We start from the raw sequence: 24,004 nt of genomic DNA, 5'->3' as shown, positions 1-24,004 counted from the left end.
CATTACAGTTTCCTGCGATCTTTACTTATCTCACAGTTGTTATTTTTTGAATAGAAGCATGTGCCATGGCTGGTTTTATTTCTATTCAGCAGCATAAAGAAGATGAAAACAGAAAATTCTGAACGTTCAAGTTAAACTGAGAGAGCTGCGTTACATCAAACCTCTCCCTGCTCTCTGTGCTTTCCCACCAAGCTGCAGAAACCTCTCTGAAATGCTGAGAAAAAAGCTGGGATACAGTCAGTCATAATTTCAAAAAGATCTTGTAAATATAGGAATCACATTGATAGAAATAACTGCTGACTAAATTATAAGGATTGCCGTCTTCTTCTGCATGTTTCTTGCAGTAGCGCTCAGCTGTGGTGTGCTGCTGCCACCCTGCTTTACAGGCTTGCACAGCACGCTGATTCATAAAAGTACTCAAGAGATTAAAAGTACTCATCTGAATGGTTTCATATCGTGACAAGTGATGATTATTATTTATCTTTGCTTGAAATGATGATCACGATACCACTAGCCACCAGTTTAAGCTCACACACTGACCCATCCGTGTGTGTGTTTGTGTGTGTTTGTGTAGGCACAACAGAGCGTGTGTGTCTGATCCAGGGGACTGTGGAGGCACTGAATGGTGTCCATGACTTCATCGCTGAGAAGGTGAGGGAGATGCCTCAGAGCACCCAGAAGACAGAGCCGGTGAGCATCCTGCAGCCGCAGACCACCGTCAACCCGGACCGAGTCAAACAGGTCAGTCTCATTATAGGATGCAAGGAAAGCCAATAAAATACTAATGTTCATGAATTCTTGTTTTCTTTTAAATAACTGTTTATTAGCTGTGTTTGTGTGAGAGGCGGCTGGGTGTGTAAGGTAGGGAGGAGACGAACTGGTTTCCTTGGTTTTCTCTGGAATGGCGAACTGTGTGTGTGCTTGTTTCTGTGTATGGGCTATGATTTTCTGCCTGAGTAAAGTTGAATGAGGCACAACATGAGGGAAAACAATGATGGCAAAACAGATATGTACACACACAAGGGAGGACGAGAGAGAGCGAGGGAGTAGAGAAAGTAATATTAGAAGGAAATATTTATAAAAAGGTGGAAAGATCAAAAAGAGAGTGAATTAGATGAGATTCGTTGTAATATGTGAACATAAAACAGGCTGCAGTTTATGGGACATGAACACGAACACGTGACATCAACTGCAGGCCTGCCCACCACGCACACACACACACACACACACACACACACACATGCTGACTGTGCCAAATCCCTAAATAATCATCCCAACAGGAAATGACTTCCCACTAAGGGAGGAAGTGTGAGCAAGTGTCCAGATCACTCTCTCTCTCTCTCTCTCTCTCTCTCTCTCTCTCTCTCTCTCTCTCTCTCTCTCTCTCTCTCTCTCTCTCACTCACACGCACACACACACACACACACACACACACACACACACACACACACACACACACAGTGTGGGCATGACTTATAGCTAATCTTACTGAGTTATTTCGGGTTCTTATCTCTAACTGTGTGTGTTGTTATATTTTCATAATATTAATTGGCAAAAGAAAAAAAAGTAGTGGGTGCAATCTTTAAATCTAGATGTTCCCAGTTTGACACAGGTATATACAACCAAGCACCTAGCTATGCATTCTACATTTAGGAACATGTGTGAAAGAATGGGTCATTCTAATGAGCTCACTGAATTTACAACAGGCAATTTAAAAGGAAGCCACCTTGAAGCAATCAGTGTGAAATCAGTGTGAAATTCCTTCCCACCTAAATATTCTGTGATTATTGTATGTGGTGTTACTGCAAAGTGGAAGCATATATGAGCCACAGCAACTCGGTAAACCACTTAAGGTTACAGAGTGGATTGACCAAGTGCAGAAACGTCACCAGCGCTCTGCTGAATCTGCAACCTCAGAGCTCCAAATCTCCTCTGGCATTAACATCAGCACAAAAACTGTGCGCCAGGAGCTTCGTGGGTTTCCATGACCAAGCAGCTTCTCTAGGTGTAATGCGTAGGTAGCTCACTGTTTCTGTCCATACAGATTTTAAACCCCTGGACTTTGGTAGTGGTAGAAATATTGCATTCGGTGGTACAGGAATGCATCAAAGGCTTTAACTTAATTTGTGACATTAGGAAGAAACTGTCCATCCACCGAGATCCAGATATGAGAAGACATTTCTAATATAACTTTTGATCACAGTGCATCAGTGTTCATCAAACACATTGCGGCTGATTATTAGGTTAGTGCATTAAAAGCAGGACTGTGGTTTTAGCACATACACCGCTGTTATCGCCCCACACTATATTGTCTGGAGCAGCACTCAAAAGTCAGAAGCAGCACAAGTGTCACCATTTCACTAAGTTGTTGTTTGCCCAGAAACTCTGAGTTCAGTGCTTCGCACAGACTCAGTCCACTGCTGATCGCACAACTAAATGTGAGTGCCAATACCAGCTGTGTAATGGAGGACAATTAGGGTGGCCACATTGATTATGATCCCAATCTGTTTAAGTGATTATCATCATTCTCTCTTCATGATTGGTCTCATTGATTAGTCAAGTCTGGCATTGTTTCCATCTATTGACTCTTCAGGCTTGCCAGTCAGTGCATTCAGCCATGCCTGTTGGCACTCACACACACACACACACACACACACACAATGCACTAGACACTAAAAAGTGTAAACTATACTTAAAAGGCTGTTAAAGCAACCACACATTTAAAAAAATAATCTAAATGTATTATGTGTGCTGCAGAGTGAAAAACTATTTTTATGCCAGAATTTTCTATTTTTCTTCTTCTGCTCTCAGTCCGGGTGTTGCATTAGAGTTGCGTACATTTTCCCTCGTTGTTTGCGATTTCTCATCCTCTGTCATGAGCAGAATTTGGGGGCTGGGGAGGGGAAGGAGCGCTACGCCTTTATAGTTTTGAATAATTACAGTTATCAGACTTTTATACACACAGACACACAACAAAGCCCTCAGAGACGGTGTTTTCGCAGAGTGCACAATTCTGAGGTGCCGTTATAAAGAGAGTTTTATGCATAATTAATCAATTCTGGGTACACACACACTCATACAGAGAATTCTCGAGCCCACACATACCCAGCAGAGTTGAACTCAAACGGGCAAATTGTTCAAAAAGGCTGCTGCGTTTTAAAAGCTGCTGCATGCAGATAACGATGCTGAAGCGCATTAGCACATCTGGTGTTTTGTTTCCCTGTGTCTGAAAAGTTAATTTCATCATTTTAATATATGTAGTACTGGAAAGGCATATTATATGTCGAAAAGTATGCGACACCCATGGGTCATGGTACCTATCTCCTTCCATCCCATTCAGTTAAGAGAGCATAAGTGAGTGAGCCACTGAAGCTGGCCGATAAGACTTGGCTTGTAGTCGGTGCAGCAGTTCAGGAAACTGACAGATGGTCTTACGGCCTGTTAAGTTTTTCCACACCAAACTCAGGTTTCCGTGGCCAGGCAACCATTGCAGGCTCCAGGGAAGTTATTGGGTGAGAAATGGCAAATTATAATTTCTCCACTTCAGTTTTTGCACAGATTGTAGGCGGTTTTGTTACTATTGGACTGACCAAGGTTAGCTGTTTCCAGTTTCCAATCTGAATTATTTATTTAACTCAAGTGTCCTTCTTTCCCTCCGTATACAGTTAGTGTATATGTCCAATTTGCCGCTTGTGCATCATGAGCCTGAGCCGGAGGCTGACCGACAGCTGGATAATGCTATTTTGGATGATACGAGCAGCCAAAGGGAGACAGGCAGGCTAATAGCTGTTGATATTTAGATACTTATAATAGATGATGAATCCCCTGTTGCTCTTTAGGCTATTTATACCATGTTAGAGAGGCAGTCAAATGGACTTGGGCAGCATTTGACAATGCACAGATAAAAGACATGTTCTCACACATAGAAGGAGAACACCCTCACTAAAATAGCCTCTTCGGCCATGCCGGATACTCACTGTAAATAAAGAAAAAGTTGAGAAAACTCATAACTTGTAAGCAACTTGGTTGATTGGCTGTTTCAGTTTTCTCAACTTTTGCTTTTGTTTGCACTACGATTTAGTTCTGGTAATTACAATTTTCTTGTTCAACTAATTACAATATTTCTGTGAGGTTAATAAAACTTTTGTTTTGGCACAGTCCTTTTTCACCAGACTCTCTTCCTGACACAAATCTCCCATTTACCCAGGATTGGCAGCAGCAGTGGGATTACACTAGCTTGTGATCCCCACGGCACAATGTTGGGGTTTGTGTTTCCTCCTGTCTGCAAACTGGAGATCTTTTGTGTGTTAGGCAAACACGCTAACTCCTACGCTATTGTAATTTTGCACATTTTTCACATTAACCCCTCAGGGATATCTGGTATGTTTTTGTTGCTATCCTATAACACTATAATAAAAATGAAGAGGACACACAAGGTCATCTAAAACATTATGTGTTTCTATAATGTAAGCGTAAAAACATTTGTCTAACAAGCAAAAGTTTTCTTGTTCTACTTCGTGACTTCCAGGTACGATCACAAGCTAGTGTAGTATCACTTAAGTCCAGATAATTGGGAGGATTACATGTGGTGTAAAAATCATCAAACAAAAGTTGAACAGTGTATCTTAGTTTCTGTCTTTAAAACTGAAAAAATCAAAGAAAAATACTCATAAATGTAACATGGAAGATAGTTTGTCAGCGATGAGTAACCAAACACACTACAATACACAGCCATACATAAATACACACAAATGCAATGTTGTCCTTAGTAAGATGAGAACTCTTGGTAGATCCTCACAGCATTTTAAAAGCGTGGCTGTCATTGTGCAAACGCTTGTCCGACCCATTGTAGACAAACTCACTTTGACCTGCTGAATGGATCTCATTTACAAACACACTCATACACATGTGCCTCCGAAGGATGACTTGGCGCCCCGTGTAGTGCGGCTGCCGATTGTGTCGACTATTCTGGTTTTGGATAAAATGTCCTCTCCTCCTTCTTCTTGTCGAGGCCGCGGCTGTTGTAGCATTTGCTGTTGGCATTTAGTGTTTGACCCCATAGGACTAGCTGGCACAGAAAAAAGAGGGGAGCAGCGTGAGAATTTGAGATATCCGAAGGGTGTCTGTGGGAGGAAAGGAGGAAAAATGTCGGAACAAAAGACTGGGTCAAAGAGGGAAAACAAAAAAGTGTGAAAGGAGATGACATAAAGATAGATCGAGAAAGGGAGAAGACAAACAGAGCCAAAAGTGCTAGCCTGACTGGCCGAGTGGGTGACTGAAAGCTGGAAGCAGATCTGAACTCTTGTTAGCCGACAGCTGCAGAGTGGCAGAGAGCTTCAGTGGAATAAGCAGCTGCTGATAGAAAGAAAAACAGCAACAAGAACACCGACAGACAGCACGCCGCACTTCAAGGCCGCATAACGGGACGACAGACCGGGGAGGAAGTGATTTATGAGCTGGGTGAATTCTTTTAATGAGGTCTGAAGTGATGTACAGATGAAGAGAATTTATTGAAGGATTTCATTACCTTTATTATTCATTGCTTGCCTTTGTTTACACCTCCAACTGCACTCTTGTAAAACACCACCATGCCCCTCTTCACACTGTGGCACGTGCTAATGTTACGATGGACAGTGTTGATCCATCTTTAAATAGTCATAGATTGTGAGTGCTCTCAAAATTCACTCATATATGTTGATGCACAAATATTAAACAAGTTTTTTTTTCTTTAACTTTAACCTACATTAGAAAATGTATCTCATTAGATAAAGTTGGAGTTTCATAGATTACATAGATTACGTTGATCCATTAAGTAAAATAAAGGAAGTTTCTCCTATTTTAAAAGCAAAAGTTTAAGTTATAAGCAACTATTTCCTCCCAGTACAACACAGTTAGGAGATTAGCTCCTCTGCCTTAATGTGCTGTATCTCCAATCACACTTCCACACTTCCACTTGCTATTTTCATTGCATAAAGTGCACTAACTGTGAAAAGTATAGCTACATGAAGTGCATCCAGATGTGTGTGCACATAATTCCCAAACAGTTAAGTGTTTGTGAATTATACACTTCTCACCCTGTGTGGTTTCTGTGCAAAGGGGGTTAGCATCAATCAGTTTTTAAGCTAGTAGGAGGAAGCCACGCTTTTAGCTAGCATTCTGTCACTGCTAGACACGCGTTGGTGACGATGGCAGAATTACATCAGGGATTAAATCTACTGTAAGAGTGTTGAAGGACTGTTTGGTGTTCATGTTTATATTTTGAATGAAGATGAATTGCTCAGACGCTCGACAAGTTGTCATGTTGTGAAACTAAAGTAGCTAGCTAGCATCACAGCTACAGTCGAATGCTGCAGTGGTCATTACTAGTAAACACAGTTTACTGTCTTAGATTTAAAACATCATTACTCTGTCAAAATTCACCCACCACACTACCAAGTAGGTATATTGTATATAGTCTACCACATGGAAGAGTATTAATTGAAGTATCTGAACTGAGACACAGTACTGGTTAGGTAGCTTAATTTATCCACTTGATTAATTTAATCATTCTTTTGTATCGAAATGCATAATCTTCTGTTTTATGCAACTGTAACTTTAGTGTTAGACTTACAGCTGTAAGATGGATGGGCTTAGATCACAGTGATCTAAATGAAAGGCCATATGCATGTGTCCTCTCGCTGCTACAAGGACAGTTCATCTGTGAAAGATCATAAGGACAGTGTGTGATAATCTGTGGAGGGATATTGCCCAGAAGGAAAATACGATCCAAGCATTATATAAACGCTGAGATCCACTGAGCATTTATGTAATGTGCCCTCCAAGCAGAGTAGAAAGTAATATCATAACAACTACAGGTCTGTGGAGTCTGCAAGGGATTAGACTTTACCCATCCACCCACCCATCCATCCATTTTCTTAATCACATATCCAGTTAAGAGTTGAAGCAAGCCATGATAAATACTTTATTTATGACCCATTTAAAAGAATCACTATTGCCATCCCCATTTACACATGTTGGTCACTTTTAGGCAGGTAGATTTGTGAAGGTGGCAACACAGCTCGGGTGTTTTTGTGCTATTTGCTCCTCTCACTATGTGGTTCTAACAGTCTCTCACATTCTGTCGTTTTGCTAAAATTATAACTTGTGGGAGATGACGTTTTAGATTACCAGCAGTTACCTCCTCTTTTTATGTGCATTATTGATTCACTCTTCACACAAAAGCCTTCCTATGCAGACGAATGTAAACATCAGTGATTGTTTAAAGGCAAAGCACCCTGGAGACTCCCCAGACTGCGTTTGTGGGCGATGTAGTAAAGCACCACCTACTTCATATGGCCAGTAAAGCATGCCCTCTCCCCTGTTACTGTTGCATTATGCTGTTTAGATATAAGCAGCCGTTTCGGAGCTGTGTCCCCTGTGAGATCATCTGCAAATGGTCTGTGGTTTTGTTGTGGTATTTTTCTGGGGCTATTTTCAGACCAAGCTGGCCTTTATTCAGACTGAAAACAGCAGTAGCCTTTTAACATTGTTATGCTGTAATAACAGCAGCGCTAAAGAGTGAACAGACACACACGCACATGCCTCTACTCGTATCAGCTCCAGTATTTCCAAGCAGCCACTTTGTTTGGTCATTTCCTGTGATCTCTCACCTCCTTTGCAAACACCTGTTTCCTACTTCCTGTTATTGCAGGCCTGCACAGGAAGTGTGCCGTGAATGCGAGGAAAACATGGAAGGCCCCTGGCTCACTTTGAGTCAGATGATAGAGGTGGAGTGTAAGACTCGCAGCTTAGTTGGCAAGAAAGGAATAAGTCAGCTTCAGCCAAACGATGAGTCAAACACACCAACAGTTAGGAAAAGTTCTGTGTTGTTGCTGCTGATCAGTGAATGAATGCACCCGGGATTTTGGCATTATAGGATCGGCTGATCATTTCATCACAAAAAGCTGACCTCTGTTGGCTACCATGAATGACAAAAGCATTGTGATCATAAAGTGGTGTAAACAGACTCCTGCTCCACAAGATCACATTCTTATTTTATCAATTAACTTTTTATAAGATTCATTTTTAGCCCTTAAGGTTTTGCCTGAATCTATTGTTAATTCCTCTGGTAACAAACCAAATGGTTTCCTTTTTGTGTACTTCTACAGGAATTGTTTAGCTCAACTCGACCAGTTGGTGGAACCCAACCCAGTATTTTGTACCTTGGAGGACGTGATTTACGTCATCAGCCTTTTCCTCATGGTTATCAGTAACTGCCCCACCCCTGAAAATAATTTGTGCAAGCTGCTGTTACTGTTTATAGGTGCATTTCAAAGTTAAGCAGCCTGTAGTGGCTGTGTGAATAAGTGCATATAAATATGTGCTGCTTCCATTACATTTAGATGTGTTTAACATTGTAAAAGGTTCTATTTTTAACCAAACTATGACTTTGTGCTTAAACAAAGACAAAAAGAGAAAACAAAGAGAAGCAAATTCAAGATTTATGGTTAAAAGTTGCTCGTGTTAAACAGACTTTTTCATCGGTTACTTCAGATGTCAGGAACAAACCACTTGGCGAGGTGAGTTGGTTCCTAGGTTTCATTTCAGAGATGTTTAAATCCAGGCTCCCAAAACCCTCCACTGCAGTAAGATCGGGATCGATGTAGGTGTTCCAGATAAGAGGCAGTCGATGTATTCATGTAAGCTGTTAATATATAAAAAATATCTGTCATTGCTTTAGTTTAGGGCTAAATTCAGTCAAAATTCAAGGTGCAGATGTTTTACGCAGGATTTTACACTCTGCGATTTGCTTTCTTACATAACATTTTATCCATTTTTTTTCTCCCGTCAGTCCTGTAATCTGCAACGTCTGCCTCGTTGCCGAGTCAGTGCGATTACAGGCGCACTCTCTATTTTTCTGTCTCGCTTATCTGCTCCAAAGACAGATGATTGTCTGCGTTTTATTATCTCAGCCCGAAATTCACATTGTACTTCAGGGTGTAGACCACGCACACACGCAGAGAATTATCAAGTTAGGGTGTGATCTCATTCATTCCTCAGACATATGTGTGTGAATTGATTAAAAAAAGAAAGATGAAGCTTTTTAATAGGTGTGATGTGCTTGCAAAGGAAATATCTCACACATGGAGAAAAGAAGAGAAGGAGGCTTCGTAATGAGTTTGATCTCCCCGTCTCATGTTTTGCCATCTGATTGGTCCGCACACAAACAGACTTATGGTTTCTCCCCATTTAAAACAATGTTTTTAATTTTCTACATTATCTGTAAGTAGTTGCAGTTAATCCTTCGTCTTCATCTCCAGTGTAGCAAGCTAACGGCGTCTCTGAGTGTATATGCTTCTGAGTTAATATTCCCCCAGCCAAGAAGCGGTTCATATAACAGCAGACTGAAGCTGGTGTGGAGGAAGAAAAAACCTATCTCTGGGTATGGTCTTGTAATGCTTCTGAGGGGGATTTAATGAATATTTGCAAACTTACCATTCCTCATGTCTAATGATTCCTGAATGCATAACACCATCTTATTCAGATTCTGTTCAGTTAGGTTTAGCTCACTTTCTGTTCAGCGATAGATGACTGCTGCCAAATCTTTATTATGATCAGGTTGGTGTTTTTATTGTTCATCTGTGATCAAGACGCATGCAAAATGTAAACAAGAGGCTTTAATTCTCCAACATGAACTTTAGAAATATCATACTCTTGGAAAAAATAACACAGGTGGAGAGCATATTGCAAACTCATGTGCTAGAATTAAATAAAACATTTTGAAATATATGAAAAACTGCACATCAGTAATTCTGCATTATACCTGTTTTGAAGGACAGGATGACAGCCAGGAATAATCCTCCTGCTGCTCAGACACTCCCTTTAAATCCCCTGAAATAAGTCAAAAGCTCCCTTGTCATGACACCCACCCGAAAAGCTTAAAAACAAATTAAAAAGACCACATCTGTACATTTTGTATCTACGTTTTTTAACGCGTTGCATTTAAATGTAAGCAAATGGAAATATTTTCAATTTGGTGACCTAACATGCAGGGGGTTTAGGCGAATAAAGAAAAAATGATGCTTAAAACTAACCCCCAAAAACGCTTAATGTCCTTGAAGCAGCTTTATTTTTCTAAAAGCAAGGAAATGTAATGTAATTTTACGTTGCGCACATATTCCCTCTGCGCTTGCACTTGTGACGGCAGTTTCTCGGGAGAGAAACCCTCATCATGGACCAAGAACAAGACCTGAGGTCTTTGAAAGTTAGATGATGTGGTATACGAGCTATAAATTCATGTGCGTGGGTATGTATAGGAGTCTGTTCTGTATATGCGTCCAAGTTAACATCATGTTCTCTTGCTGTTGGTCATTGTAGCCCAGCTCTTCTGTCATTCTGGTATTTTTAACCTCTAAGGGGGTTTCTGTGCTTTTGGGCGAGCCAGAGAATGAAAGAAGAAAGCCGGTGAGAGCGGTGGAAAAAGAGGGATGACACAGGGAGAGAGAGGTGACTAAGCCTGTGGATCAGTAGGAGGCAGATTAAACTAAAGTCCCCTGCTTAAGACTTCAAAGTTCAAACTGCAGCAGCCTCAACAGTTGTTCGCCGTCCGCTCACATTGCATGTTTGTGCGCGTGCGCTCATGGGAGATCGCCGAGAACATGCGTGTTTTGTTTTGTTTGTGTGTGCTTGCCTGTCCTTGTTTTTCTCACATGGATATGGATGAAACTGTGAATCGGTGCATGATGATGTGTGTGAGCAGCCGTGTGTGTGTGTGTGTTCATGTTAGCATCCACTGATGACACTGACAAATGGCCTTGTGACCTGGATGGATTGCAACACAACGTTTGTAACACAATGTCATCATTACATCATGACAATCCTAAATTTTAATAAGGAACAGCGTGCTAAAATCAGGTAGAGGTTGTGTTGCATTCATAAATGCCATTTGGATATTTTCAGTCAGAAGTAAACAGAAAGGATAAATGCAAGTGAATTCTTGCAGGGATTTGGATAAATGTACATGTGAAAAGCAGGCGTGCTATTAGATGTTTCTTAATCCTCAGTTGATTTTTTTGTTCCCCGAGTTGTGTTGGTGCTCAAGTAAAAGTCTCAAATAAACAATACAACCCTGATTTTTCTAAATAAACTTGCACAGACTTTGTTTTCGGCTAATCAGAATGGGAACAGGAGCCTCTTACACCTCAGGAGATTCCAGAGAAACCATTTTGCAGATTTGGTGTTTCATGAAATTTGAACACACACAGGAGGGAATGACTCGAGAAAGGCAGCTGGCCGTAAAAGCTGCGTGTTAATATGTCTGCACATCAAGGTCAAGCCCTAACAAGCTACTGCAACGTGCAGTGTCTGTGAGCGTACATGTGTCTGCGCTAGTCGTTAAGGTTGCTCGTGAAATGAAGCATCGCTCTCTTGGATCGTTACGCTTCGGTGATCCCGGCACCCCTGTTAGCTTATCACTTTGACTTGTCTATGCGAGACAAAAAACAAATACGTACACACATTTGTTGATACACAAAGTGAAGTGACACGTTTTGATTGATGAAGCAGAGCAAAGCGTTTGTCTCCTTCAGCCTGCCTGCTTAAACACAAGGACGTGGAGACAAGTGGACCATATCGCAGCAAGCAAGAACATCTTTTTAGGGCGTTTAATTATAGTCTGTCAACGTTTCATTAATCTTCTACATTTTAACAAATTTATTAAAGCACCTAGTAGCTACAAAGGTTCCTTCTGGATCACAGTAATATAATATGTTTTATGACAGATCTTAGTAATTATTTGTCCATATATTAAATGGCAAATGTTTGCGAGCTCTTCATTCAGTGTCATTCACCGCTGATGTTTTCTGCAGCACCATCAGCAGATACAAAATACTGAAGGATTCAGTTTAGTGTTTTCTTCTATGTCTTCTACTTTATAATTTATTTTTAATTGTACAGTTATTTGGTTATTTGTACATTAGGTTGGAGACTTATTTCCTGTAACAGATATCCATTGAACATCCAGTGAGTAATGTATAAGGTTTATTGGAGTTTATTGCTTAAAAGCATGAACTGGTGGAAGGAGATTAATGAGAGCAATTAATGTCTATGACTTGTCGAGTTAGGATTTGACCCAGTGTGACAAACTAATCAGTTCCAGAAAAATACCCAAACATCTCTCGTGTTGTTGTTTTGAACTGTGGTAATTGAACTTTTTATTTGAGAGTCCCAACAGTCAGACCCTGAACACGCTCCAAGTTGTTCCTGAATCCAATCATCCCAATATCGATTTGGACTTATCTGTTAAGCTGGCATCCCTGCTGAAGTCAACACTTCACATCCCTGCTCCTTCAAACTATTTGCATGAGTGTATTCACGAGCAGGAGATTGGTTTTGACCTTTGACCTCAGCCCAGCAGCTGCAGCCGTAGGGCGTTCTTGTCAGCAGCTGGATAGAAGCCAGACCTTCCTCTGCTCTGTGGAAGAAAGTTTCTCCCAGCAGATATAAAACTCTTCAAAGAGAAGGGGAAAAAAAATCAAATGAAAACAGGAGACACCTGAGATCAGAAAACGTAGAAAAAACTGAAACCTTAACAAAAAGCTTTAAACCTGAGCAGCTAACGGGGGGAAATAATGAAAGAGTTGTCACTGTAGGAGAGATTGCCTGCATGCTGCCAACTGTCACATAATCTTCTTTGTGGCAGCTCTGCAGAAAGGTGCTGGGAGCATGGGATTGTGGGTAGGTAGGAGCTGCCTGGCTGAGTCGGTCATTGGAGCGAGTCAAAGCAACAGCGTCAGCTAAATAAAAGCAGGATGAAGTTGATGATTTCATATTAAAACTGTGTGTGTTTGTGTGTGTGTGGGAGTGGGAGTGAGTTGTGTTTGACCTTGCAAGAAGAGCTTTGCTTTACTGAACACAGAAAATTGAAAGAAATGAACAGTGGAAAATTACAACAGTACAGCACAGCATAAGGAAAGACGCAAAGAGTACACAGCTACACAGCTTTAAGGGACTGACAGATGTTTTAACGTTTATGAAACCTTAAAAAGGAAAAAGCATCAACAATATGGAAAGAAATAAATGCGAGAAAAGAAAGTGAAGCAAGCGGAGGAGGAGTGGAGACAAATCTAGAACCTCATTAGCAGAGAATCAGTCGGCTATAAAGATGGTAGATGTGATCGGTAGCACCAGGAGGGATGCAGACATCACTGTACACCACTGTTTATCCTCCCACTTCTACACCGACACTCTGTGGATGTGTGTGTGAATGTTACAGTGCAGAGTGCAGAGGATGAAAGGGCTCATGAGTAAAATCTTTTCAGCTCCTTCCTCTCTGCAGTTCTCCTGCTGGTTGTCGCTTCATTATTTTATCCCTCATCTTTACTTTCACCCCCACCCGGTTCATCTGCTCACTGCAAAGCAACCATCCGGAGAACGTTGCCCCTGAACAGAATTTTGGATGTACGGTTAGACCGCTGTATGAAATCTAAGGCAGTGCCAAATAGTGGTATCTTATTTTATTTTTTCAAATTTTTCACAAATCTGGCAGCTTAGAGGATATCTGTACAAATGTTTACATCCAAAATTTGACTGTTACTTAACTTATTAGCAGTAGATATTAGCATAATCATCTGTTCAGATTAGAATGAGTGTTTGCAGAGTTTTGACAGTATTTTACACCATGAAGATTTTTCCTGCATCGTGTTAAGAAAGGATCAGATCACGAGTGCGTTTGCTAATCTCATCCTAACCAGAGGCTGCAGAATCATCTCTAACAGCCGTCTTACTGAAAAAGACATTACCCACGGCCTGCCACACCACACCGAAGGAGGATGGCGTAGCCAAGGCGCAGCGCCAGGGTGCTTCTTTGATTTACAACAGTAGCATTTCTGTGTAATGACAGTGAACTGAGTCAGTGTGGAAAAACTTAGGCATATTGTTAAAATTGTGCTTGTTTTTCTCAAGATTTTGCAGGCTGTGAATCATCAGTTTCGTAAATGGGTGATTCCTTAAACTTTCTTCTTTCATGCTCAGAATGTACTTGCAATAGCTTATTATGTTATGGTTTGCATTTTGTCGAGCTCCCTTTTATATCAAATTGGGCCGGATGTGGTTAATGAACTAAAATGAGTTTGACATCCCTGGATTAGACTAAAGGAACATTTTAAATCAAGGTTACCATAAACAGTTTGACCAAACGGCAGCCAAGTAAATACTGTTAAACATAATGTCTAAACGCATGTGAAAAGATTGCCCAAGGGCTCATTTAAGAGACATTTAGAAAGGCCTTGATAGTCAATTACAATCAGTTATTGGTAAACAAAAACAAAACAAAAAAAGATTCAAATTCATGTTCAAGATTTGTGAGGTCTTCATGAGTTGTGCACAGTATCCCTGCATGTTTAGTCTTTCTAATGATTTTCAAACTTTCATCATTTCCCATCACACACACATCTGGACTGAATTATGACACATTATAATTTCAAAACACTTTCAGTCATTAAAAAATAACAAATACTGAAAATTGCACACATTTGTGTGACCTCTGAGAGTTTGTAGATTATCTGTTGTGACATAACCAAAGCACTTAACTTCTCTCCAAATGAATGAGGTGCGTGAGTTATTAAATGTAGAACAGTTGGGTGCGCTGTACTACAGATCAGGTTGATTATTTTATATCACGGGCTGCTGTGGCTCAGGTGGTAGAGCAGGTTTTCTACTAAATGTGGCAGTTCTGTCCCCAGACGCGCCACATGTTGAAGTGTCCACAGGGAAGACGCTGACGCTCCAAATGGCAGGCCAGCACCTTATATTGCAGCTCAGTCACCAGTGATGTGGGTGTGAGTGGGTGGATGATGCAACAACAACATAAAGCACATAAAACGCTATGTTAGCACAGCACATTTATTGTGACTTCACTGTAATATTATTCAAATCAATAAAGGAAAATATTTCATGAATGATTTCACCCCCATTCTCTTTCAGTGCTTTATAGTATTAAAACTATATTGTGTTAGGAAGGAATCCTTAAAATCGCTCTGCCTCAGCAGTGTTCACACTTTGTTAGCATTTTGCTCTTCTCCTGAATCTACACAGGACGGCAGATTGTAGCGAAGCCTCCGTTAGCAGCAGGACGCTAAGAGACATGTTGAAGGAGCATCGCTGTGTTGTGCCTCGCCGTAACAGCTTGCTAATCAATAGAAACTAGCTACAAATTTCCATTCTGTCTGAGAGGAATGACGAACCGACAAAAGAAAAAAAAAAACCTGTTAATCCCAAAGAAACGTCTCACAAACAAACACGGTCAGGCAAAAGATAATTTGCTAATATTCAAGTTGAAGCAGTGAGAAGCAAAAATGTGACGCCGTCTGCAGGTTTGAATTTGCTCTTGTTATCCGCTCCCTCCTTCATGCTTCTCACTAATTTTCTATTTCTATGTAAATTCATCTCCCGCCTGACAGAAAGCTGCAGTGCAGAGCACACGGGATTCGGCGTGGCAGCAAGCCTCTGTAATCGAGGCTGCCTCCACACAATGTTGCACGGCTTAAAACTGCAGCAAATGGGGGCTGGGGGTTAAAGGAGAAGTGTCAGACAGGGAAAATAATGAAATGGCCTTTACATTCTTCTTTACCTTGTCTTCCTGCTCTTTTTTTCCCATCGTGCTCTACATGGAAAGCCAGAAAACAAAAAAATTGTGGCTCTGCTCATGTTTTATCTCAGATTGTTGAATCAATAATCCCCTTCCACCATCTCTTTCTCCTATTTTACTCCCCTGTCTTCATCAATGCCAACTCAGTGATGTTTTCCGCTCGCTGTCCTCCCATTTCTCCGACCTAACGTCTCTCTTTCTGCACTTAATAAGCATTTTTCTCACTCAGACAGACCACAGATAGCAGTCCAGGCAGGGCATTCATTTATTTGCTAGGTGGCTGATGTGCAGCAGAAGTCCACAACATCTGCTGCAGGTTGTTTGTTTCTATTTCTGTTGTCTTGTGTGCACAAAAAGAGAAAAGGATCACATATTGCAACAAGTTGCAGCAGAGGGCTTTTTCCATTATTGCTGTTGAATGCTGGCACGAGTCTCACACTTTCCTCTGGTCTGTTCTCAGTCAGCAAAGTGACGCTTTTATTGTGCACGGAGGTCAGCGCTGCGGCAGAGTGGGATGCGTCACTCACTGCCTGCGTCAGTGGAGCAGCAGTGAACCCTTCATATACGCAGTTCATTCAGACTTTAGCTCCCTGCAGACATCAGATCTGTTTGTGGCAGACAGCCCTCGTGTAAACCTTTTCATACAAAAGGGTTATTGTAGATTATCCACCAGTAAACTGAGGGCAAAAACAAATTGATAATTTTATCTTTTTGAGGGTTAATGTCATTTTGCACTTACCACCGATATGAACAACCAACAGTGTATATAAAGCAGAACAAGTAAGCTTGTTTTACAAAATGAACATGAATCACTTCAATCACCTGTCCCTGAAAAGTGGAAACGGCAAACTTTATAGCTAACTGCATAATGTCCTTGCCATAAACAGAATTTAACCTTAGAGCAAACCCAGAGAAATCACAGAGGGCAAATTCAGTGAAATGTGTTCACTTTTAGTCTGACTACTTGGCAAGCTTCTCTGTAACACCATAAGAGAGTTATTTTAGGTTTACAAGACTAAATCTCTATGTCCAACTTAAAAGGTCATACCTGTAATATCAAGAGAGCGGCATAAAAAAGCTAGAAAAAAAAACTATGCAGCGAATCAGCAGATAGAAACTTAAAAAAAAGAATGTGTTGCTTTTGTCTCAAAATAACATTTAAAAACAGATTTCTCCCAGCAAGCTAGACTCCTATTACAGCTGTTCAACTCTATAAGGCATTAACGGCTTCATTAGTGGCTCAGTCTGCACTGTCCACATGTTCAGCGTCTCTGGCTCCTCCCAGCAGAGCACTTGAACAAGTTCCATTCCAAATCAGATACAATTAGCTACATGTTTACGAAGATAAAGAATAGGTGTTAGAATTGCCACCAGTTCTAACTTTCAGCCACATAGTTAAATGTTTTTTGTGGAAGGGGTGGAGCAATTGCCACGACTGCGCCTCCCGTAAATTTCACATTAACACTTACGACTATTTTAATCTGTTCATTCAGCAAAACATGAAGAAGAGGGAAGATGCAATTCCAGCAGATCAACAGATCTCAATGATGGCCCATATCAGCTGGTGGCTTCAGCTGATATTTTGCTTCCAGTTTGCAACTCTCACATGCAAGGCGGCTATTAAATTACTTTAGTTAGCCTACAGTTATTGCACCCTGCATGCTGCTTTGAAACCCACTTCAGTGTGGTGTCTGTCATCACTAACTCCTGCTCCAGCCTGTGAGTAAGGGGTTTGCTGCTGCTTTTTCCTCCTCTGGCTCTCTTTTTATGATTGTGGACACACAGGGAGGTCCCAGAGCAAAGCCGTAATGCCAGATATGAAGTACTGCAGATGAAAATAATCAATCATCTTTTGGCTATAGTGGTCCTGGCTGAAATGGTCTCCAGCTGTTAAGAAATGCACTGTGAATCAATTCTCTTTTAACTGTGAAAGGCTAAATGAAGTGCGTTAAGTTCATTCATCGACTGGCAAGCATTACTGTTCTGTTCATTTCTGTATGCATATAAGTTAAATATGCTGCGCCGTGTTTGGGTGTGAGGAGAGTGTGTACATATGTGTGTCTCACTCCCTTTCACTACCCTTTGAATGCTGGAGCTGTGTTTCCATGGCAACGCTGACCCCTGGGAGTCAATGTTATTTTTTTTCCACACAAGTAGCCTCTTTGCAATCCCTCTCTCTCTCTCCCTCTCTCTCATCCATCCTTCCCTCCCACTCTTCATCTCCTGTTCTCTCACCAACTCGCATTGCGTCTCTCTCTTCTTTTGCTATTGTGTACCAAAGTAATAAAGAAAAAAACACTCTTTACTCATTATCTGCTCCTGCACAGTCCATTTTATTCAGTGGCTGTGTCAGCTCTTTCTCCTTTCAGGACATCTTTACACTGTTGACACACATTCACGCACAAACACAGCGCATCAGAAACTCTCCTTCTTCCTCTCTGTATTCAGACATCGTTCAGTCTCAGTTCATCTCTTCTTTGGATCTCTTTGTCTCCCGTCCTTTATAAGGACACCTCTAAAGACAGCTCCCACTGTTTTGCATCTCGCAAACAGGAGCCTTCATCGTCCGTTGTATAATGTCGTCTTCATTTTATAATTCCACTGAATTCAAGATGAGATGTTATCATGCATGTGTAATCGTAACTTCACAGGTGAGACATCGCCTCGTTTCCCTCTCTGCTGAACATGAACAGTGTAAAACATCAGGAACATCTCTCTGTAACACTGATAAACACATTTGTGTAGAAAGACTGACTTTATACTTCTCTTTGGGATTGTAGTGGAATTAATTGCCTGATCAATAAAGAAACAAATCTATCACTTATATTTCTGCTGGGTAAATGTACTTTAAAACGTCGATAACTAAGTAATAACCTATCTCTTTTTTTGCCCAACCTCCCACCAGGCCAAGCTGATCGTCCCCAACAGTACAGCAGGATTGATCATTGGTAAAGGCGGAGCTACAGTCAAGGCAGTGATGGAACAGTCTGGGGCGTGGGTCCAGCTATCCCAGAAGCCAGAAGGTATCAACCTGCAGGAGCGTGTGGTCACCATCAGCGGCGAGCCCGAACAGAACCGGAAAGCAGTGGAGATCATTGTCCAGAAGATCCAGGAGGACCCACAGAGCTCCTCGTGCCTCAACATCTCCTACTCCAACATCACAGGGCCAGTCGCCAACTCCAACCCCACCGGCTCACCGTACGCCAACTCAACCGAGGTCATGCCAGCTGCCGCAGCCGCTGCCGCGGCTACGGCTTCTTCTCTGCTCGGCCAGGCAGGCCTGGCTGGGGTTGGAGCCTTCCCAACCACTATGTCCAGCCTATCAGGCAACGACTTGCTCGCCATCACTTCTGCCCTCAACACTCTGGCCAGCTATGGTTACAACACCAACTCTCTGGGCCTGGGGCTCAACCCTGCTGCTGCTTCAGGGGTTCTAGCCGCAGTAGCGGCTAATGCAAATCCAGCAGCAGCTGCTGCAGCTAATTTGTTAGCATCCTATGCCAGCGATGCATCCACCAGCGCTGCTCACCCTGCAGCCAGTCTTGGAGGCTTCTCTCTGGGATCCCTAGCTGCTGCTACAGGGGCCACCAATGGTTACTTAAGCGCTGCTTCACCACTTGTGGCATCATCTCTACTGGCCACAGAGAAGCTAGCAGAAGGAGCAAAGGAAGTGGTTGAGATCGCTGTGCCAGAAAACCTAGTGGGAGCCATTCTGGGGAAAGGAGGGAAGACGCTAGTGGAGTACCAGGAGCTGACCGGCGCCAGGATCCAGATCTCCAAGAAGGGCGAGTTCATTCCTGGAACTCGGAACAGGAAGGTGACCATCACAGGTTCCCAGGCCGCCACACAGGCTGCACAGTACCTGATCAGCCAGCGAATCACCTACGAGCAGGGGGTACGCGCCACCAACCCACAGAAGGTGGGCTAAACCTGACAGCCGATGAGAAACGAGGAGGAAAAGAGGAAAAAAAAAGAGTGGGGGCTTGGGGGAGGAGTATAAAAAAAGTGAGAATGGAAAAAGGAGAGGAGAGCAAGAATGTCGGAAGGAATCGTTCGCACCGTTTTCTTCTGCGTGTTTTCAGTATTCTCTATTAAAAAAAATTTTTTTGACGCAAAGCAAAAATGTGCTGAGAAGACGAGGAGGGAGAGGAGCGAGTTATTACGCTGAAAAACCAAGAAAAAAATGTGCAAAATGTAAATAAGGTTTTATTACTTAACGTCTTGACCTTTTGGGATTTTTTATTGTTTTGTTTATTGTTTTATTGTTTTGTTTCGTTTAGTAAATTAAGCTGTCTGTTTGTTTGTGTATTGTGTGGACAGAGCTGAATGCCATGTAGACAGGCCGACTGCCTGAGAGGCTACAGGAAGTGGGGGGATGGAGGGAAGGGCATGGGTGCGGCAAGGCGGAGGGTTGGGGTTTTGCAGGGTTCAGCCCTCCACCGCCCCCGAACCCAATACGGAAACAACCCTTAGCCCTCCTTCCCCCTGCAGGCCACACCCATCACCCTCCAGTAGGGTTTTTGTTTTTTCTTCTAGGAGATTTACCCCAAACCCCTCGCCCCACCTCCCTTGAATGCCCCTCTCACTTTTTGCTCCCCTGACCCGCCCCTCTCCCTTTTACAAGGGTTTTATAACAAACAAGACTGCAAACCTCAGCCTGGTGTGCGAGAGAAGAAATGCCCTTGACTCCTCCCCCACCGCCGACACCTTCTATTACTTCACCCGCATATGATCGTACCTCCCTCCTCGTCCCCTCGTCTGGGAGATGAAGGGTGAGGTGAAATTGGGCAGAGGTGCGGGGAAAGAGAATCAACCGGGCACTTTTTTTTCTTTTGCACACCTTCCCATACCTGTGATGTATCCCACAAGCAGTGCAGCGCTGCAGGGGTGTTACAGCATGTGACGCCCACCCCCACGTGTGGCTCTAACGTCTCAGATAGAAAGGCGAAGCGCACGCCGATGACCTCACATAGTGAAAAACCCATAAACGACAAGAGCGATACAGCGCAGGCTGCGGCAAACACACAGGATCTATGGCATTTTTTGCAGTCTGCTGTGATAATTCTATTAACTATATTGTCGATATAGGAATCATTACCTTCGTCATTATTTATTAATGAGTTCACCCATATAAGGCTCAGTTGTGTTTTTTTTTTTAATCTGTGAATTCAGGTTGACATGAATGTAAATGAGACTATTTTTGATTTGATTCTTTTGTTTTAATTTAAGTGGATTGAAGATGAATAGTAATGTCACATAGTGTAATATATGTCTTATTTAAGTCCAGTAAGAAAGCCACCCCAGGCATTAGGATCATTACAGTGAAGGATCACCTTATATATCCAGTCAAAGAAAAGAACAGGGAACACACACAGACACGCACACGTTTTCACACTGAAACAGAACATTATGATGCCATATTTGGTGCTAGAAAAGGGAAATCACCATATCTATGATGCAGACTGCAGTAAGACTTCTAGATTAGCAAGAAAAGCTCTAAACCTCTCGTACCACAGGCTGCAGTGCAGCTGAATTAACCTACCTGGTTATCATGCTTAGCTCCTAGCTCATGCTGCAAAAGATCACTGCTGTTTATATGCCCTGTTGCAGTTTGCCTGCATTGTAAAGTTGTAACTAAAATGAATAATCCAGTTGAACTGAAACTAATTCTCGGATAAACTGCTGCTCGGCCTGTGGACACCCGAACCCTTCGGATTAACCCAAACCACAGACTAGATAGAGTGAGAGCAATTAAGACTAACAAGATACTACTGAGAAATGCAAACATTTAGTCGGAGGTAACACTGAAACGTGACAAAGGAACGTCGTTTATCTGGGGTCCACTGCTGAATCTGCAAGCCTCGCTAGTAGATTTGCTTTTTTACGGCAGCGTGCATATCAGTAATGGAGATAAATAGGCTCACTGACCTTTGCTCTTATCACGCATCCGTCCAACTGCCAATGAGATGAAGGGCAGATGAGAGATTTTTAACATATGTCCTGGGAGCTGAGCTCATTTCTGCCTCTGGCAAGCTGTAGGTCTCCCTCGGAAACGGATTTACTGCCCACTGTAGACCCAGGAGGCTGCTGAAGATGCTGTTGTTTCTTCTGTTGTTGAGTTTTTTTTGTTTGTGTCGTGTTATTTTTGTCTGTTTTTTTTAACAATCGGAGTACACTGAATTTTTTTTGTCTTAATGCACTGTGAAGCGAGGGAGAGTTTCTCTCGACCTATGAGGTCAGGGATGTGTGCTATAGATGGCATCGTTGACTGGATGGTTTTTTGTATGGCAGGGAAAAAAACACACATATATGAAATATATGTAGAATGCATATGAAGAACTTCACCGGAAATGCACATCATATCTGAATATTGACGGAGGTGAAAGAGACTAGGTCGATGAAGAGGATCAATCAATTGAGGTCAATTAGATCCTACTTACCTGTTATCTTGGAAAAGTGTTTCGTAATTAGGGGGCAGGATGTTGGGGAGTGTTAGGTGTCCAGTAGTAGATCAAAGAGACTGGAACAAATTCTAAATTCAATATCCTATCGCAGCTGTGTCTTTCTCACGTACTGCACATCCAACAGGCAAGTCCCTGGACAGAGATTTAATTCTAACAGTAGCTGAAGTATGACGGAATGTAAAAGGCCAAAAATGAGGAGGGGGTGCATTTGATTTATTGACCTAAAAGCCTGGTGAGGGGAGGGAACACCTCTAAGACTAAACAAACAGACCTTTTGATTCTTTTGAAACCAATCCGACCCAAAATCCTCCACTGTGCTTTTGAATGTGTCACTCTCTGTTGGAGCGCCAGTGAGGGTTTATCTCCACAGCTTGGTAAGGAGGCTTCTTTACTCCCATCTAACACCATCCACACTCTCCTCACCCTCCCACCCGTCCTCAGTTTTCCAGTGCACTCCCATCCTGACACCCCCTCTCCTCCTACCACATCGCTCCATGGGTGACTATGTCTGGTGTTACGATCAATGCATGTCTGCTGCTTGCCCCGACAAATGCCACAGATTGAGCCTCTTCTCTCTTTGCCTCCTCGGGCAGCTGAGGCTCGGGCCACCAAATGCGACACTATCAGAAAATAACCACGCCCGAAGAGGAAGTCATAGCTGGCAGGGCACAGTGCATAAACACTCTTATTTGTAGTTTGTACTTCATAACAGTGACGAGATACATTACTAGCTTGGAAAACATTGCACAAACACACACATATTTCGAGGGAATAATTTCTCTTTGATAGGGTTTGACTGGATTTTATTGCAAAACCTCATAAAAGATCACAGGAAGCCAGTGTGCTTTTGCTCTGCTATGGAAATATACTGTGCTGAATGCATTCAGTAGGCTGATTTCCATTTCATTTAGAGTAAGATTTGCCTTTTTTCTGCAGGTAGACTCATTTATGGACTTAATATCTATTGAGCAATTTTGGAAAATAATTTTAGGTTTGTTGGTCAGACAAAACAAGCAATTTGTCACATGTAGTTGTTTAGCGGAAACAATAATTACTCAGGTAATTTAAAGATTTTGAATGCTAATTAATTGAAAGTCATGTGGCCGTGTTTCCTCCCCCTGCTTTGGAAAGCGTGCATGCAGCACAGTATGTTTACAGTGGCAAAACTGCACTGAAATTTCTTATATAGGTGCCATTTGATTTAATACTTTAATTCTTTTTTATCTTATTAATTAAACCTTAGGATGACTGTCTTTTACACAGCAGCTAATCTCTTTAGTTATCATAACGTTAGGGGATTGAGATAAAATGTGACAAGTACTAGAAGCAATACATGTTGTGTCGTCCCGTCCCTTATCCTCTGTGTGCCGTAGGAGCTTTTGGATTTACCCGTAGATGTTGGATAGGTTTACACGAGTAATTTTTTTTTCAATTTGTGGAAGATGCTGCTATTTAATAATAATAACAAGAAAAAAATACAAGGTAAAAACATATCGAAATCTGTCCTTTAGCTGGAGAGGCTAGTTGCAAGCAGTGTAATACACGCTCTGTTATAAGCTGACAATAAGTTAATAAGAGCATAATTTTAACCTGAACAAGTAAAACCTGTGCCAAAACAGAACTGTAAATGTGTTGATTTAAATCACATTAGGTAAGAGGAGACATACTTTTATATTAAGAAAATGTGAAAAGTGCCAAATGAACCATATTTATAAATCAATACATAGGGGGTCAGTTTTTGAGAACTAGGTACACTAACAGACAAAGCGCTTCAGTATAGCAGTTTGTTCAATCCCTCTTCACTCCTGCCACAAGACGAGGGACCGCCATGTTAGCCAAGTGTTAGCCTGTCCTCTGGGAACTACTCTTCCCAGGATGCAACAGCACTATGACTCTGGGGCTAGAGTATCAATAT

General features: G+C 42.0%; 1 protein-coding gene across 2 annotated transcripts in view; it reads left to right on the top strand.

Moving 5' to 3' along the window:
• The window catches only part of nova2 (NOVA alternative splicing regulator 2), a 79,545-nt gene extending 57,769 nt beyond the window's left edge, over nucleotides 1-21,776 (top strand). For both annotated transcript variants that reach the window (XM_026193130.1, XM_026193129.1), the window contains 2 exons: nucleotides 575-741; nucleotides 18,531-21,776. In XM_026193130.1, coding sequence (XP_026048915.1) covers nucleotides 575-741; nucleotides 18,531-19,553 — 1,190 coding nt within the window. In that variant the 3' untranslated portion in view covers nucleotides 19,554-21,776. The remainder of the gene's footprint in view (nucleotides 1-574; nucleotides 742-18,530) is intronic.
• Nucleotides 21,777-24,004: the final 2,228 nt, after the last annotated feature.

The sequence above is a fragment of the Astatotilapia calliptera genome, chromosome 14, assembly GCF_900246225.1.
Source record: "Astatotilapia calliptera chromosome 14, fAstCal1.2, whole genome shotgun sequence".
In the NCBI taxonomy this organism is placed as follows: domain Eukaryota; kingdom Metazoa; phylum Chordata; class Actinopteri; order Cichliformes; family Cichlidae; genus Astatotilapia; species Astatotilapia calliptera.
The sequence above is the reverse complement of the archived record's forward strand: the minus strand, read 5'-3'. Positions and strand labels throughout refer to the sequence as shown.